Source organism: Anopheles aquasalis, chromosome 3, assembly GCF_943734665.1.
Source record: "Anopheles aquasalis chromosome 3, idAnoAquaMG_Q_19, whole genome shotgun sequence".
Classification (NCBI taxonomy): Eukaryota; Metazoa; Arthropoda; class Insecta; order Diptera; family Culicidae; genus Anopheles; species Anopheles aquasalis.
In genome coordinates this window covers 25,994,781-26,011,539 of record NC_064878.1, presented here as the reverse complement: position 1 = coordinate 26,011,539, position 16,759 = coordinate 25,994,781, and the positions used below count along the sequence as shown (strand labels likewise).

The following is a 16,759-nucleotide window of genomic DNA, read 5'->3' as shown; positions in this document are numbered from 1 at the left end:
TTTCACATTCTCTCTCATTCGGTTCCATCTAGCATGGTAACACTTACATCTCTGCGGGAAACCAGCGGATTAGCACTTCCGCCGCCTTGCCTATTGGCTTACGGCGTGCCATCTGACGTCCCCGGAACAGCAATGTCCCTTGTGGACCACTGGCGACGCTCCCGATACGCATCAGGCGATGCTGCAGACCCTCCATTATGCCGGAATCGAAGAAATCGGAACGACGGGCTGCATGCAAAAGGGGATACACGATGGAAAAGACAGGGTATGTTAGTTCCTCTTCGGTTAAAATACATTTCCCCTTCCATTGCTTAACAACTTTAAAACAATTTATCAAATTTCTATTGTATTTTATCAATTTTCATATAGGTATCTTGCGATTTGGGTTTCTGGTGCTGTAACTAGAAGAAGAGGATCGCAAAATCCCACACGTCGTCTTCGCACAAGACGCGACGTGGAACCATCCATCCGTCTTCTGGATCGCTATATCGGTTTGCGCTCGGTTGAGCATTCGCATGTTGAACTGTACCTGCATAGGGAGCAAAAGCTAACTACCCAGGTGAGAAACTAGCGCATGGTGCACGTCGAGGATGTTATCTAGGAATTAATGATGGAACGGTATACGGCTGGCTTGTGACCAGCCGAGAGTCAAAAAAATAAAACTACGGAACAAAGTGTCCCCTTCAAGGTATGTAAGGTACCCTCGAACACAAAACAAAACTGGGAATCCCACGAAAGTTATGCCGAAATTGAGTGTAGTCCCTCCCCACGAGAGCAGCCAGCGTACAGCCGTTCGACGGTATCCTTACCTGAAACGGGTTGACGACGATAGCGAACCTTTTTGCCCGTCTTTCGCAGCACCTTCGGCATCGGTACATCGGTGGACGATCGTTTGCTCGTACTAGCACCGTCCGTGCTGGCAAAGTGTCCATTGACGTGTTTCTCCAATGCGGCCTAAAAAACGAAGCGAGGAATCAGTGGGGGTAAAATCAGTTAAACCTCTTCGCCAATATGTGGCCACACACAGCAAACCAGCTTACCTGCGTGGCAAAACGCATACCGCACCCGGGGACGATGCACTTGTGCAGCTTGGAGCCCCCGTGCGACAGGACGTGCTTCTCGAGCCAGTTGAACTTGGTACACTCCTTGTTGTGCACCTTGCAACCAACCCACAGACACCGGTACGATTCCTTTTGCGTGTTGACATGCGCCGCCTGCAGATGGTCCAGCAGTTGGGACACACTGTCGAACTTGGCCTCACAGTCGCGCCAATAGCAGGCACCGTACAGCCGCCCATCGCCGGACCGCCGGAAACCCTTGCGACCGAAGTGATGGTGCGGCACAGTCGTACCAGACGGCACTGGGAAGCGGATCGTTTTCGGTTGCGAAAGAATCGGACTCAGGGCACTGGTCGATGCTGCATCTGCGATGCTCGTCTGCGGATCGATATCGATGCTCGGACAAGCCGTTGGTTGCTGTCGCTTATCTGCAGCAGCAACAGCAGCTCCACCACCATCAACGGCACTCCCACTGCCACTGAGACTGACACAATCCTCCTGCAGATCGTTCGATGACGAGGACGAGGCCACCGACATCGGTGCTTCCGAGGGCGCCTGCTGATCATCGATATCCATCATCGATTGCTTGCCGCGGATCAGCTCCAGGACCGTACTCTTCGGTGACTTCTGGCATGGGGACGAGCCCGTTCCGGTGACCGTAATGGAGGAGGACGACAGTGATAGTGCGGTTAGGGCTGTGGTAGCTACTACTGTGGAGACCGGTGGTACTGCTGATGGTTGCAGTGGTGCTGACTGTACCGCAACCGTCGATGGTTGCTGGAACGCGACAGCTTCCGCTTCCGCCGCTGCTACCGCCACATCGGACAGTAATCGCAGCGGTGGTGGCGATGGTGCCAACGCAGACGAGGAACCCGCTGATGGCGCTGGTGGTTTCGGTTGCGACGAAATCGGTGGCGCTGGTTCCAGCTGATCCTCGGAATCATCCGAAATAGACGAGGAGGAAGAGAGGGTTGGTGATTGCGAGGAATGCATCATTGGTGAGTCATCGTCCTTCAGGCTTCGCCGACGATGATGATGATGATGGTGGTGGTGGTGGTGATGGAGAGCCTTTTTCACCGGTGGTGGTGCCCCGGAATCCGGTGATCCCGGTGAACAGAGATCGATTGTTAGTGACTTATCCTCACTGTCACTCGAATTGGCCACAATTCCACTATCGTTGCTGCTCCCACAATCGAGCGATAGTGCGGTGGTCATTGCCGGTGACGATTTGCTGCTGCTGCTGCTGTTGCTGGTGGTGATATGCGCCGTTTCGGATTGGGCCACTACTGTTGTTCCGGCCACTCCACCTGCATTGATTGATGATGGTGTTTGCGTGGAACCATTAGTACGCCCACCGGTACTGCTTGCAACGGTTAACGGTGCCGATGGACGAACGGTGGCCGGCGCTGTAGAAGCTACTGCTGCCGTTGTCGAGGTACGGCGAACTAACTTTGGCATTGTCTTGGAGGTCACTGCTGCTGCAGCCGCTGCTACTGCCGATGGTGGTTTGTTGTGCGCTGATGGCATCTGTACCGGTACCAATCCGGGTGGCTCACTGGCCACTGTGGTCACTTTCTGGCCACCACCAGTCAAGAGCGGGGCTTTGCTTGCGGTGCTGGTCGCGTAAGCTGGTACCGTGGCAACGAGCGGCGGTGGAGACAGTGACTGGATGGCAGCGGCTAGTGCCGTGGTGCCGCTGTTAGCAACCGGAGCACCCTGAGCAGTTGTAGACACGACACTCGTTGTGGTATGGTTGTGGTGCGGTGTCGCTCCCGATGATACGAACGTTTGCGTCGTAGGTGCTGACGGTAACTGTGGCAGTGTCGTTGCTCCTTGTCCTGAAGTTGTTCCAGCTCCTGCTGCTGCTGCTGCTGCTGCGGCGGCCGCGGCGTACAGTGCTGTCGGGGTGATCGGAACGTACTGTGGCGAAGGTAGGACAGCCTGCGGCTGGGTAGTCACGGGCTGACAACCCACGGTGTTTAGTTTACCCGAAGAATTCGCTGCTGCTGATGCTGCTGCTGCTGCCGCCGCAGCTGCAGCGGCTACCTGCGACTGAAGGTTCGTGGTGAGTGCCAACAGTGAGTGCTGCGCATGTTGCTGGAACTGCTGTTGCTGCTGCTGCTGCTGTTGATGGTGTTGTTGTTGCTGCTGTTGCTGGTGTTGCTGCTGGGCTGCTGCTACTGCTGCCATCAGGGCAGAGTAGTTGGATAGCTGATGGGCGGCCGTAGACGCTGGGCCAGTTGGTGGACCCGCTGCCCCCGGTGCCGTTGCCGGCTGCAATGGATGCAACGCGGGAATGTTGGCGGTCTGCGTCGCCAGACTGGCCGGTACAAGCGAGTTAAAGATCGGAAAGGCGGCCGTATTGACAAAGACGCCCCCGTTGGAGGTCATGATGAGTTGCTGGGGCGCAAACGCTTGGCTCACTTGCGGATAAAGCGCCGGTGACGAATGCACTGTGATGCCTTTCGTCTGCGCTGCCGTTACCGGGCAGGAGGAGAACGGTACGAGCGTGGTAGTCGGAGAAGCCGGCTTGGCCGTGGCAAACATGCTACCAAAGTTCATGTTCATTGCTGACGCTTCCAATGTGAAGCTTTGCTGTTGTTGCTGCTGCTGCTGCTGGTGCTGTTGTTGCTGGTGGTTACCGGTAGCCAGCGAATTGGCCACCGCTGCCATCGCTTGCTGTTGAGCGGCTACGGCCGCAGCTGCTGCCGCTTGCTGCTGATGTTGCTGAAACTTGATGATCGTGGCGTTCATGTAGAGCTGTGGCGGAGGCGCTACGCTGGTCGTGGTGGCTCCGGTATGGTGATTACCGGCGAGTGTTGGTGGTCGCGCCGCGGTCAATCCTCCGTTCGTCGCTACCAGCATGTTGGTGGTGCTGGACGTCGCTACACTGTTGACCGATGGTTTACTCGTTGCCATCGGTAGTACGTTCGTGATCTGCACCAGATTCGGAAGCTGACCGATCGGTTGCATACCAGCAGTCCCTGGCAACGTACCGGCTGCCATCGTTGCTGCACCCCCGGCAGACGATTGTTGATGAAACTGATAAACGGCCGTGGGTGGGTTCGGTTGCGCAGGTTGCGCCATCAGCTTGGGAGCAATCGATGTGCCACCACTTGTTCCACTCTTCAACGAATTTCCACCATTTGGTTGGGGTGCGATCGGTTTGTACTGTGGTCCAGCAGCAGTCGACGTCCCGAGCGTTGTTACGGCCGACGGAGAGGAGCTTACTGGCGTCCCATTGCCCGTTGGCAACCGAATGGCCGTCAGCAGTACGGTTCCCGCACCGGCAGGAGCTGTCGCAACCGATGGTTGCTGCGATTGCACTAGCTTCGCTTCGCTCTTCATCGTGAGCGTTGTGTTACTAGCGGCAGCCATTTGCTGATGATGCAGGTGGTGCTGGTGTTGGTAGGTAGTAGTGGCAGAGGAAGCAGCCGTCACCAGCGAGGACGTCGAGGAGGACATTGCCTGGAGGTGATTGAAGCTAACCATTGTGGTGCTACTGCTGCTGCTGCTGCTCGCCGTAACAGCCGCCGCCTTGGCAGCAACTGCATCAATACTGTTGTTGCCAACGATGTTGTTGTGCTGCAGCGAGCTGCTGGTGCTGGTCGTACGCGGCGCTATGTTGACCGGTTTCTTCGGTTGTCCAGCTGCGGTCACTCCCAACAATGCTCCTGTCTGTCCGTTACTGGCTGTGCTGCTGCCACTGCTCGTTGTCAGCTTGCGTGTAGGTGCAATGCGAGCCGTCTTTCGTTCAACTTTCTTCATCACATTTGCATTGCTGCTGCTGATGGTGCCGCTGCTGGTGCTGCTACTGCCACCACTGGCAACGGTTGCGATGCTGGTAAGAATGTTGTTCGACGTAGTAGCGGCTGCTGCTGCCGCGGCCGCAGCAGTAGCTGCTGCCGCTGCCGCAGCTAACGTGGCCACAGCTTCCGCTTCCTCCTTCGTCGTTATCCCACCACCGCTGCCGGTCGATAGTTCGGTACCGGAGGAACTTTTCATCAACTGAATCTGGTGTTGCTGGATCAATTTGAGATACTTTTCATAATCCGCACCATTCAACGGTGCGGGCGGAGGGACGTTGTTAGTGTTGCTACCAGCAATGCTGCTGTTGCTGCTACTAGTGTTGCTGCTGGTACTGCTGCTGCTGCTCACAACCGCTGGTGCTGTGGAGCACACTGAAGATGCGCTGGTGGATGCTGCCGCCGCCGTTTGGATGATGCTCTTCTTTTGCAACACAGCCGTCCCGCAGGTGCGCAGCTCTGTGGTGGTAGTGGTCGTGGTGGTAAGCAATTCTGCGGCAGCTGCTGCCAACGTTTCACCACCAGCTACCCCAACACCGGCTGCAACACCGGAAGCAGCGATCGTGGTCGTCGTCGTCAGCTGTTGCTGCTGCTGTTTGCGCTGCTGCATCGTGATTGCACGTCCGGCTACGGTTTTAATGTTTCTCTTGAGCGTATTGAACGGATTGGTGGATTTCATCTGGGACTTGAAGTAACCGGTAATCTTGTTTGGCTTCGTCAATTCACTGGCCGCGGCCGCAGCAACTGCCATCGAGGCCGTGCCCGCCGTCCCGTTGTTACTCGTCGTCCTCACGCTCGTTAGTGTGGCGGTCGCGGCAGCATTCGCCGCAATGATGGCCGCCATCTGTGTTAGCTTCTTTTGTGTTACATTACCAATGGCCGATGACTGAGTGGACTGGCTAGTGATACTACCGACGGCCACCAGCGCCGGTGGGCCACCATTCAAAGGGCCACCAGCAGCAGCACCACTACCGACGGCTGCACCAATTCTGGCCACCGTCGTACCCGCGGTGTTTGTGCCGACCGATTTGCACACGGTCCGGGGTTCCTGCGTGTTGGGACGGGAACGCTTTGCCGCGTTGCTGTTCGTTCCGGCACCTCCGGTGCTACTATTGCTGTTCTGGTTACCGCTACTATTGCTGCTGCTACTATTGCTTTTGCCATTTCCGTCCGTCTGAACACCGGTGGTGGTTGGTTGTTGAAGCGATGGTTGTGCTGGCGTCAAGGCTTGCTGCGTCGTCGTAGTACCCGTCGCTACTGCAACCGCAGTAGGCTGCAAGCGTTTCAGCTTGTTCGAAGGACTCACTGTGACGACGCTGTTGTTGGGGCCACTCCCGTTGCTACCATTACTACTGTTACTGGTGTTGCTGTTGTTGCTGGTACTACTGTTATTACTGGTGCCGCTGGTTGATTGTTGTTCCAACGTTCCTGCACCCACCGCGGCCGGCAGTCCAGTGCCGTTGACAGCGGCTGTCATTCCGTGGCTACTACTACTGATGCTTATACTACCTCCGCTAGCGCCGTTAGCACTATTACTACCGTTCAATGCTGTGGCAGTGCCGCTAGTTGGCTGTGCCTGTGGGACAACAATGCCACCGTTCGCAATGCCACTATTGCTCCATGGCCACTGGCGATGGTGCGGGGAGAAGGGTTGCTTTATCGTTATGCCGCCCGTCTGTGTATGAGGGGCCATCGCCGCCTTCCTCTCGATCCTCTTTCACTACTCCGCGCGTCTTCCTGGTTGTGGCACGCGAGCAAACTGATTAACCCCCGCCCGTGTGGCTGCTCCTGCTCTCTTCTACTGCCACGCCTCTCTTCCGGCGATCCTGCGTCTTCTTCGGCGTCTACGTCCGCTACTGCTGTTCTCCTGCGATCCGCTGCCCTTTTGCTGATGCATTGAGGTGTCCGCTAGCTAATGAGTGGTACTAGTACTGCATCGACCACCACTGCCAATCTGCTAGCTCAGCCAGATTATCCACGGCGACGTCAAAGGCATCCTTTTGTAGAGCGAGAGGGAGAATCACCGTAAGCCAACTCTCAACATGCCCACATGGTCCTTAGTGTACCGGCGAACCAATTACTGAAAAGGAGAAAAGCGATCAAATAAATCAGATTAGTCAAGTGATAACCCTTCGATTCGAATGGCTTATAGAGTGAGAAAAGGTAAAGCGAAACGACCGTTACACCCAACAGCAATGGCCGTAACCTTGTAATCCCCGTGGCAGGAATACAGGCGCACCACCATTGCTGAAGAGTATTCAAAATCCGGTTTTTAGCGACCGAGGGGGGAGTTGCGTCCCCGAAAAATAAAATCGACATTCATTCAGTTCCAGTTTGCTCCGTCCTTTATCCTGAACTTGTACCAGTTCTAGGGGTATTTGCCACGAGCAGCCAAAACACTCCCCCGACACGACTCGCAATGGTGCGTCGTCCCATATTTCCGTGCGGACATTGACCTTCGGAGATTTCTTCCAGTTTTTTTTTTGGTATCCGAAGACAGCGCTAGACTACGAACGCTGTATATGTTTCATAACGATAGGACCCCCCTCCGACCGGTGACAGCTGGTTAGCGACACGTTTCTTCTGCTTGAGATGCGAAAACGCATCCCACCAACCCACCATCGAGCTGTGGCAGGCGAGGCCATATGAAACAGGTTTACCTTTCCGCCCCATCTCGGCCTCATTGATTCATCCCTCGCCCACTAGACGGGGCTAGACACTGCAGGAAATCAATTTCGCTTTCCAAACTCTTTACCGTACCGAGCACCGTCGACCACGCCATTCGGAGGAGTTCGGACGAAATGGAAAGAACTCCAACGCCGGATCTTCAGTCCTTCGCGCTCCATCGTAGCGGTTAGGGGCCACTGGAACCTACAGTGGATCTTCATCATGGAGGTACGAAGAACGCGGTCTGTGAATGTCTCAAAGGTTGCACCGAGCGGTCGAGCAGACGTCCGGAAGTGTGCAGTGTATGTGCAAGTGTTCGTGTGAAGGGAGCAGCAGCTTCGAACAGAGAAGGTTCGTGGAGCAATGTTTTATTCATGAGAACAGAGAAGAACCATCACCATCGAACGGCACACCACACTGGAGGTCCGTGGCTTGCCGAGAGGTCCAGCAACCGCGCTTCGGACTTCGGGATTTTACTACGTGACCGTCCGTGTACACCCGATGCTGCTGGTGGTGTGGTGGCCGAATGTTGGCTTCTGCGCACCACATCCCACAACCGACAGCCCTCGACGACGACTACGACGACGACGACGACGACCATCTCTCGCTCTCTCCGTCGGCGTTTCCGGTGAACCACAACACTATCTCTCCTTGGCCAGTCCTCGATGCCGCTTCATGGTCCGCTTCTCTCCTCTCCAGCCATTGGAGGATCCATGGGGCATGAGAACGGAGATGTGGTGTGCTCACCTGCCACATTCCAGACGATGTGGTTTGGTCGGGCAGACATTCGACCCTTTGGTACTGTATTTCGCCCCTCATCTTCGAAAGATGGTCAACAGAACAGATCGGGCCGCAGAAGAGCAAGAAGGGCTTTCATTTCAGGTCGTACACAGTCGCGGAGAGCATGGTTGGTAGTTCTCCCGAGTTATGGCCTTTTCCCTTTTTTTGGTTCTTCCAAAATCCCTTCGAACATAAGCGGCCAGTGAGTGCGATTTGTGTGGATCACGATTCCGACAGATGTGCGCGGGATCCAAAGAAAACTAATTTGTAGCTTCATTACATTTCTCAGTTGTCTGGAGGGTACCTGTGGGATCAAACATCGTTGCCGCTGCGGCTCAGTTTGTACTGGACGTTTATATCCTTATCCAATATAACCAACAATGTTGGAATGAATACTTGAACATGAACAAGACATGAACACATTTTCTTGGTTTGACCAAATTCTTGTGGGAGTCACGTGTCTAGACGCAGAACGGTACCAAAAAGGTGACTTAGTACGACAATAGAACCCAAATTCTTCTGCTCTTCTACAAGAACTGGCCAGAATATGCATCATTTCCATCTATTTCGGGTATTTCGAAACCGAAAACGGATTACAGCCAAACACAGCGGTGTAAACGCCGTAGCGCTTAATGGAATTTCCATCAAGCGTCTCACTCGCTGGAACGAGAAGCGCTACCCAGCACACCCGCATTCCGCAGTGGCTGGTGTAGCTGGTGGGCCCCTTCCGGAAATCGAGCACGTTTCCGGTCTTCTCTCCTCACGCTTCGTTAGCTTCGACCGATGACTGGAAAACTTTTCGGAGAATTTCACTCTCCACGAGGTTTCGATTTCATCCTTTCCATCGGTCAAGACCCATGGCCCATCGGTTGGAGTTGTTCTCGCAGCTGAACCAACATGGCCGGGGGTTCAGTGACATTCCGTTTGCCTCCGAACTTTGGCATGTTCTCAGCTTCCGGACAGTGCAAGGAGATTGCAAGAATTCGGACGTATCGTAACACCATCAATCAAATGTGTAATGTAATTTGAGGTTCCTTCCAATGGCCAGCGTTGTAGTAGGAGCGATAGTTGCAGAAGCTGCCATCAGGAGTCTGCAGTCAGTGAACAGTCCGGCTCCTCCTGCCGCTGACTTCCAGGGAATGCGAGATGTGTTGTGAGCGCAGACGACCGCAGACAGAATGTTGGGGCAAGATTATCTCCCAAAAACCTGACCCCAAAAGGGATCGTGAGAGGTAAGCAGAACTCATTACCCGTGCCCCCCTATCACACACCTCTCTTTCTCCCTTGGCATTGGAATCAGCCGCACACAAACACTCAAGGACCATTTATCATCCATCCACAGGCCCCAGAGCTAGTAGGAGGAGGTGGCCTTCAGGCCGAAACGAATCTCCGAAAGATCGCTGGTAAGGAATGGTTTGCGCCTCTACTGCTACTGCTCTGCTCTTGCCCATGACGGTGATGATGATGATGATGATTTGAGAAAAAGTTCATTACTTGGTCATAACTTTGAACTTCGCTTTCCACACTCCTACAGTACGCAGTTTAGGAGCTTCCCCGCTTACAGCTGCCTCCCAGAGCTGCTTCGAGATGGGAATTTATGGTGGTAGAAAAATGGGGCAAAAAGTACCCCATCATCGCGCGCGCACCGATTGTTACTATCATCATATGCCAGCGCCAAACGGGCAGGAACGGCCGGTACACACCAACAGCAGGTATAATAATTGTGTGCATGTGTAGCGGTTGCTGCCGCACCGTCGCTCTTTACATAATTAGCATCACCATGAAGGGCCCCTTGAGGGAGGAGAGAGAGAGATGGTCGGTCCCATCTTCCCACTTAAGATCTTCGTTTCTTCCCTTTTGGTCAGCATTTACACACCCAAGGGTTATCCGTTTATTTTTTTCTTCTCCATTTCAATTTTCACCTAATGGCCATGCTGCCAGAGCGCTGAGTGTTAAGTGGGAGGCTTTCGCGCGCGCCTAGAGACCTTAAAGTTGTCCATGTTGTCAGGCTAAACGTCTTCGGCAGGTTTAGCTATCAATCGTTCAGCATGGATTTACCATTTCGACATGGTTCATCCCGTTGGGAGCATCATCGGTGATGAATATGATTTTTTGCTGACCAGACTGCAGTGGCCACAACGCGCGACACATAGAAAAAAACAGGGAACTAAGGGAACGATACTTTTCGACCAGCATTGCCTCACAATGCGGAATACAGCTGCCTCTGTTGGAATCTCCTGCATCACGGTCACCAACCCTCATAATGTTCCAAGCGTTAGCCCTAGGGAAGCACCTTTGCCTTTGCCTGGCCATAAAGTGATTGCGAGAGGAGAGAGAAGAGGAGCAGGAGTTTATGGTGAAATGAATTTAATTAATTTTATGCGTAACCATTAAAAACATGCGCCATCGTTTCCCGGTCCCTCGGTTCAAACGATAGAGAAACGCCCGAATGGTGCGTACGTGCGTGCGTAGAGAACGTTTAAGGTGCCAAACACATATATCCCCCTTGCGTCCGCCACGGGAGAACTCGGGGTGCGGTGGGAATTTGGGGTCGATCGTTTTGATTGACTAACTGTCCCTTCCTATGCTCCCTTCTTCGCGGAAGTTCGTATGTTGTCGCCGTCCTCTCACCACGTAGTGTTTCTCCATGTGATCGATTCGATAATAGACTAGCGACATGGTATTAATGCAATTAAAGTTAATGTCCTACTCGCCTAATGTCATCAACCGGGAAGTAAGTTGTTGGGCCAAGTAGGGTGGAAGGTTTTAGAGACGATTTCACGATTAGTTTGGGCAGTTTCGTAATAGTTCAATAAGCATTAATTAAAGAGGAGTAGATTTTGATTGCAAATAAACGATCATTTCATTCTGATGTTGAGTTGTAGCAGCGGAAAAAGATAGTTTATGTAGAAAAAACAAAAACTTGTATAGAGTACAGCTTTTCCAACAGCTGAGGAACTTGCCATTTTAAAAGGTTGTAGAATAATTGTTCCATCTCAAAATCGAAACCGTTTTTACTCATTCATGTGATCGTCACATTCCAATCCCTCTAGGATACCGACAGCGAATGACATAAAACATGTAAAATATTTCCTCAACCATCAAACGCCGGTTTGCCGAAGAATTCCACGAAAGCTCTGCCAAACCGTCGTCACACGAATTCCGTTGAAAGTCCGTTGGCCACGCGGCGAGAGAGAAAAAGAGAGATATCTTTGGTTCTGGCTAGCTAGAACCTGCGCCATGCTCTCCACCCCGGGTAACAACCGCTACTCCACTCGTTGTGGATTAGAACCAAGCGCGTGAAATGCGCGCCAAAACAACACAAGCCGAATGGATGACCGAGACCAAAAGCAAAAACCCCGAGAAACGTTTAAGAAAGAAAGTATGAGCTAGAGAATAGCTAAAGGATTAGCAAAGCCCACCTGAGGGACGCACACATCACCTTGGGCGGAGTGCGTGCAAACCAACCGGACCAAGAAACGCGCACGACACATAACAAAGTGCGGCGATTAAAGCAAAACGAGCAGAAAATGTTAAATAAGGCATGCGAAAAGCGAAGAAGCGAATCATAAAAACCTAACCCCATCACCACCACCCTCATAGAGAAGCAAAGCAGAGATCGATAGAACCGAAAGTCACTAACAAGTGTGCGTGTTGGTAATAGCCGAGCGAAGAGTGGAGAGAAAGCAGAACAACGAATCGAGTAGAGAACACAAGTGCAAAAGAACGTGGAGCAAAGAATGGCAAACGATCGCTCAATGGGCGCGCGCGCCTGCACGGTGGAGCATAAAAGTAGCAACGAAGGGAAAACGAAGAAACCAAAACAGAAGAGAGAGAAAAAAGTGGAAAAATGGATCGCACAACCATGAACAGAACAGAAAAGAGAGAGAGAGAGAGAGAAAGAGAACTGAAACTAAAAAGAAACCGGCCAAAAGGATTTGCAAAACCAAAATTGTACGGCACAGAAGCACAAGAGATAAGAGGAAAGAGCGGGAAAGAAATGAGAAGAAAAATAAAGGGAGGCCTCCCTCTCTACAAGATGTTCTCCACCCGTTGTGGCCATGAAGAAGGACATGACGAAGAGATAGCAACAGAGAGAGAGAGATAGAGAGAGAGAACAACAAGAAACTGAAGAAGAAAGGAGACGTTGAGAGCCTCCTCCTTGCTCTTAGTCACTATTAGGCCCCTGAAAGCCTGCCACAGCCAGTGTATGTGACCTTGGTTTTCGGTCCAATGACCGAGAGGCTTCTCGGGTCTCTTGTGAAGTCACGGGCCTGGTCAGTGGGGCGAACGAGTGTGCGCGCGCGCGCGCGCGCGCCTCCGATCCCACAAGGAGTCAATGTGCATCGAGGCAGAAATTGAGGTGTCCCTCTCCTTCCTTTCGCCCCAAAGCCCCCCCCCCCCCCCCGGGGGTTCCTCCTGTCTCCCTTGTGTCTGGATGGCTTCCTACTCTGCTCCCCTTTCTCCTCCTTCTTCTCCAGGATGAATAGTTGCTGCATGCCCCAACCCAAACCGCAACAACCACGGCTCTCGCCAAGGCCAAGGACTGCACAAACGCGAAACGCGGCCGCAGCAAAGAGGGCCCCTGAAATTTGCATCTTTTCCGCTCTGCTCTCTGCTGGAATTTCTCATTTTGCCCTGCTGTTGTGGTGGCATTTTATTATTTTTATTATATTTTGCATTTTACCCTGCTTTTGCCGTATTTTAATGATTCCGCAAGTTGCTAACCTCAGCGCAAGATGAAACATTCCATGCGGCCAGGAAGTGATTTAAATAACTTCGCTTTCCATTACTTGCTTTATCCAGAAAGGACCACTGTGGTAGCACTTTTTGAAAATAAAAACCAAGGATTGAAATTGGCGACAGACATTTCGAAAGAACTGTCTAGCGTAATTTACTTTGACCGCAAGGAGCAGCACCACTTCAACCTCGCTAAAGAGCAATCATCCACCAGATGGGCTGCCCACATAATGCCTTCTTTAAATGCTAATCGAAATGGCTAAACACTGAAAATGTCGGGCACCGTGCGACTCTCCGGGGGCACGCGGGAAGCACGGCGCACGTATAGCCACAAGCGGAACGAATTGATTCACCAAAGTGACCAGCATCATCCTCCTAATTCCCTCCCCCTCTTTTGCTAGCGCGTGCTGCATGATTAAAAAGCAATCTGGGCAGCGCCAACGAAAGGCTGGGGTCTAGTTTAGTGAACATTACTTACTATCTAGTGTATAATATACAACTTACGCAATGTTACAGAACCTACAAGTGATTGAAAGCAAAATAGTCTATCAAAATCTCCGTCGGAACGAAGTACGGGAGTAAACTACTGGCATGGGCAAGTTTAATGGCGGGTTTCGCCGCAGGAACGACGCAGAGAAGAAGGAAGTCTAAAAAAAAAAAAGAAGGGCTTAATAAATTACACGCAGCCACCGTTCATTAATTGGTGGCTTCCGTTCCGGACGGCATCACCCACAACGTTGCTTCGTCTGTTTGAAATTTTCTGTAACATACGAGGCTGAAAGCAAAGCTGCTTCAATGTCCAGCAGATACAGTGGAATAAAATTCCGGGAGTTATTACTAGAGAATATCAGCTTTACATTACCTTCCACAGATTCCCCTAAAGTCCATATCGCCTTACAACATTCGCACGAATATAGATCCCTTGAGGTTGAACCACCTGCCACCAGCAAAAAAAACACCCGGTGAACGGAAGCGAAATGAGCTCTGAAACATGCAAAAGGTAATATCGATGGCGCCGGATCCCCCTCCTCAGAAGGCAACATTAGCACAGGAGGGCACATTCAGTAAAAGGAACGTTTAGAGCCCCCCGTATAATTAAGTAATCGGTCCGGAAGCGTTCATTATTCAACCAATTCCGGTGGGTGGTGGGAGCGCCAGTCAATAAAATCACTGAAAGGAACCCTCCGCACTCCCGAGTGGAGAGAGAGAGCACTACACACCCCGCCTTCCTTCAAGAGGAGCATCACAACACGTATGTCGATTCGATGAAGTTTATTGGCTCGAGGAAAAGCTTCCAGGATAATAAGGCGGTACCGAAGGGGGTGAGAGAATTCAAGGTATGAGTGAAGAAGGCACAATTTCATTAAATTCCCGAATCAGCAAACAGAGAATTTACAATTCCTTCACTCTTATTCTAAAATCGGATTTCTAGGATTCACTTTTGACATTATTTCACCGTCCGTCAGGATTCGAACACAGGACCTCTCCTGATTGTCAGGACGACGAGCTTACCAACCGGGCTACGACCACATCCGTTTACCACACCCGATTTGTGTTTACTTTAAAGATGCTGAAATAGATTCTTTTCCATTTTGTTCTACGATAATGATCTGGAATTGAATTACAAATGTGCCTGTTTACATTAAATGCACGAATGACACGTTGAAACGGAAACCTCTCGAAATTCTCATCAACCCACGGTTCTTCTCTTCACACGATTTTACAACATACATACGCATATTTAGCTTTAGCAGCAACTCTGTCGATCTTGGGCAAGATCGTTCTAGCGGAAAAGGGTACCCACCTGCGGTGAGGAGCCACCGGTGTGTACACCTTTGATATGCAGCTTAATTAGCTCAAATTAAGTACCCTCTCGCTGTGTTTGGTGGTGACGACGATAAAACCCTCAACTAACCTCACTCTCCGATCACAACCAGCACCACCGTTACTAACGTTTGCTCTAGAGCACGATTCTCATGATACGCGAGGGGCTTGGAAGGGAGGATAATGTAGAGAAAAGACAGCTCATCATACAAGCGCTGAGACCACCGCCGTTTTGTCGGCAAACATCAAATGTTCACCTTTGGCGCACCCGGTTCCCGGTTCGGTTAAAGTTTCTAACCCCCATCTCGCCGCCCCTCCCTGTCCCGGGCTTGTAGATGCTTTGTGGTAAAAGTGGGGCACACAGCAACATGGGATTGATGCAGTGCCTGGGAGATAGAGTGGTAAGTGACGGTGACGTCGATCTCCCACTTACTACTCCTGCACTTTGATTTGCGTTCAACCAGAAGCAACTTATTTGGCAAAAACTTAAGAAGATTTACATTCCTCTCCCATTACACTACACATTTGACTCCTAAACAAAGTCAACACAAGTCTGCAACTACTGCAAAATGCAAAAAAAAATGCTTCCACAAACCCATCTCCATTACACACGAGAGAACGAGAAACGAGGAATGATAAGTTATCACTATTCGACTTTGGCCTCAGCACCGCACATGCACACACGTATTAAGTAACATGATTTAGCGTTGACAGAGCCGATAGTGAATTAGGAAATATGACCGATACCCCTCGGCATCACCCCCCCGTTTCTTGTCCATTCATTCACCGTTCTAGTCATGCCACTACTGCTGCTGCCGGTGACAAGCTGATAAAGAAAGACAGGTTATAACACACGAAACGCGTAGGAAGGGCTCGAACTTCCAGGAACTCTAACTCTACTCTACTGGCCCCCTTTCACGCTCGCTCATCCCTTCCCATTCGCAGGTGCACCACGCTTCGCGCTGCGCCCAGAGACTTGCGTGATGTTTGCGCATAATTGCCGGCTGCCTCTACTGCTGCTGCTGCTGTCGCGTTGCTAGTGATCTTATCTATGCTTTTACGACGACCACACACACTCCCTCTTTTACCAAGTGACCAACGACCGCGAACACCACCAGCGTCCCTCCTCTGTGCATAGAAGAACGGCGCCAAGTAGAGGAGCAGCGCGCGATAGGCGTGGGAACATTGTAGAACCCCGTAGGCTAGCTCTTTATGCCACTGCTGCGGCTGCCTCAGCTATTTGATCAGCAGCTGGAGGAGTCGCCTCTGTTCCCGCGGACAGCATGCAAAACGTTCGTCAAACAGATATCTCCACCACGCACACGATGTTCGGCTCTATGTTTATCATCGTTTCGCTCGTCGTCTGCCTTCCTGCAGCCGCTGTCATCACTTCCCTCCCTTGTGCTTATCTCATCTCCGGTACCGCCGGGTCGTGTTTATGTGTGGGTTTGGCGGGAACCTGCGGAAATGTAGGCCAGAGTTCGCGTGAACCAAAAAAAAAACGTGTAGTAGAACTCGTTATCGTGCAGAAACATGAAATGAAGAAACACACGGTTGATGATGATAAGAAGCCACACATCGATGCTTGTTTGCTGCTGCTGCTGCTGCTGCCACCACAGTGACCGCGGGGCTGGCTTCTTTGATAGGCCAGCGGGGAACACATGAAGACCACTACACCCTTTTGGGGTGGGTCCTCTATTGGATTGGCAATCGTTTAGAAGACAAATAGGTGAAAAACTAAACTAAAACCAATCCGATATCTGGACTATTACTCCATCATTGATTGACGATTCTGTTTGTTCCAATCGGTTGCCGGATGCCATGATATCCCCCAGTAGGCGACCCTTACAATAATTGTGCTTTTGACAGCACCTCTGGCACAGG

The 16,759-nt window shown here is 51.7% G+C and overlaps 1 protein-coding gene across 2 annotated transcripts in view; it reads right to left on the bottom strand.

Annotated features, from left to right (window-relative positions):
• The window catches only part of LOC126576160 (zinc finger protein jing homolog), a 58,402-nt gene that overhangs the window by 4,991 nt on the left and 36,652 nt on the right, over positions 1-16,759 (bottom strand). For both annotated transcript variants that reach the window (XM_050237318.1, XM_050237319.1), the window contains 3 exons: positions 1,041-6,944; positions 810-954; positions 48-228 (listed from right to left, as the gene is read on the bottom strand). In XM_050237318.1, coding sequence (XP_050093275.1) covers positions 48-228; positions 810-954; positions 1,041-6,557 — 5,843 coding nt within the window. In that variant the 5' untranslated portion in view covers positions 6,558-6,944. The remainder of the gene's footprint in view (positions 1-47; positions 229-809; positions 955-1,040; positions 6,945-16,759) is intronic.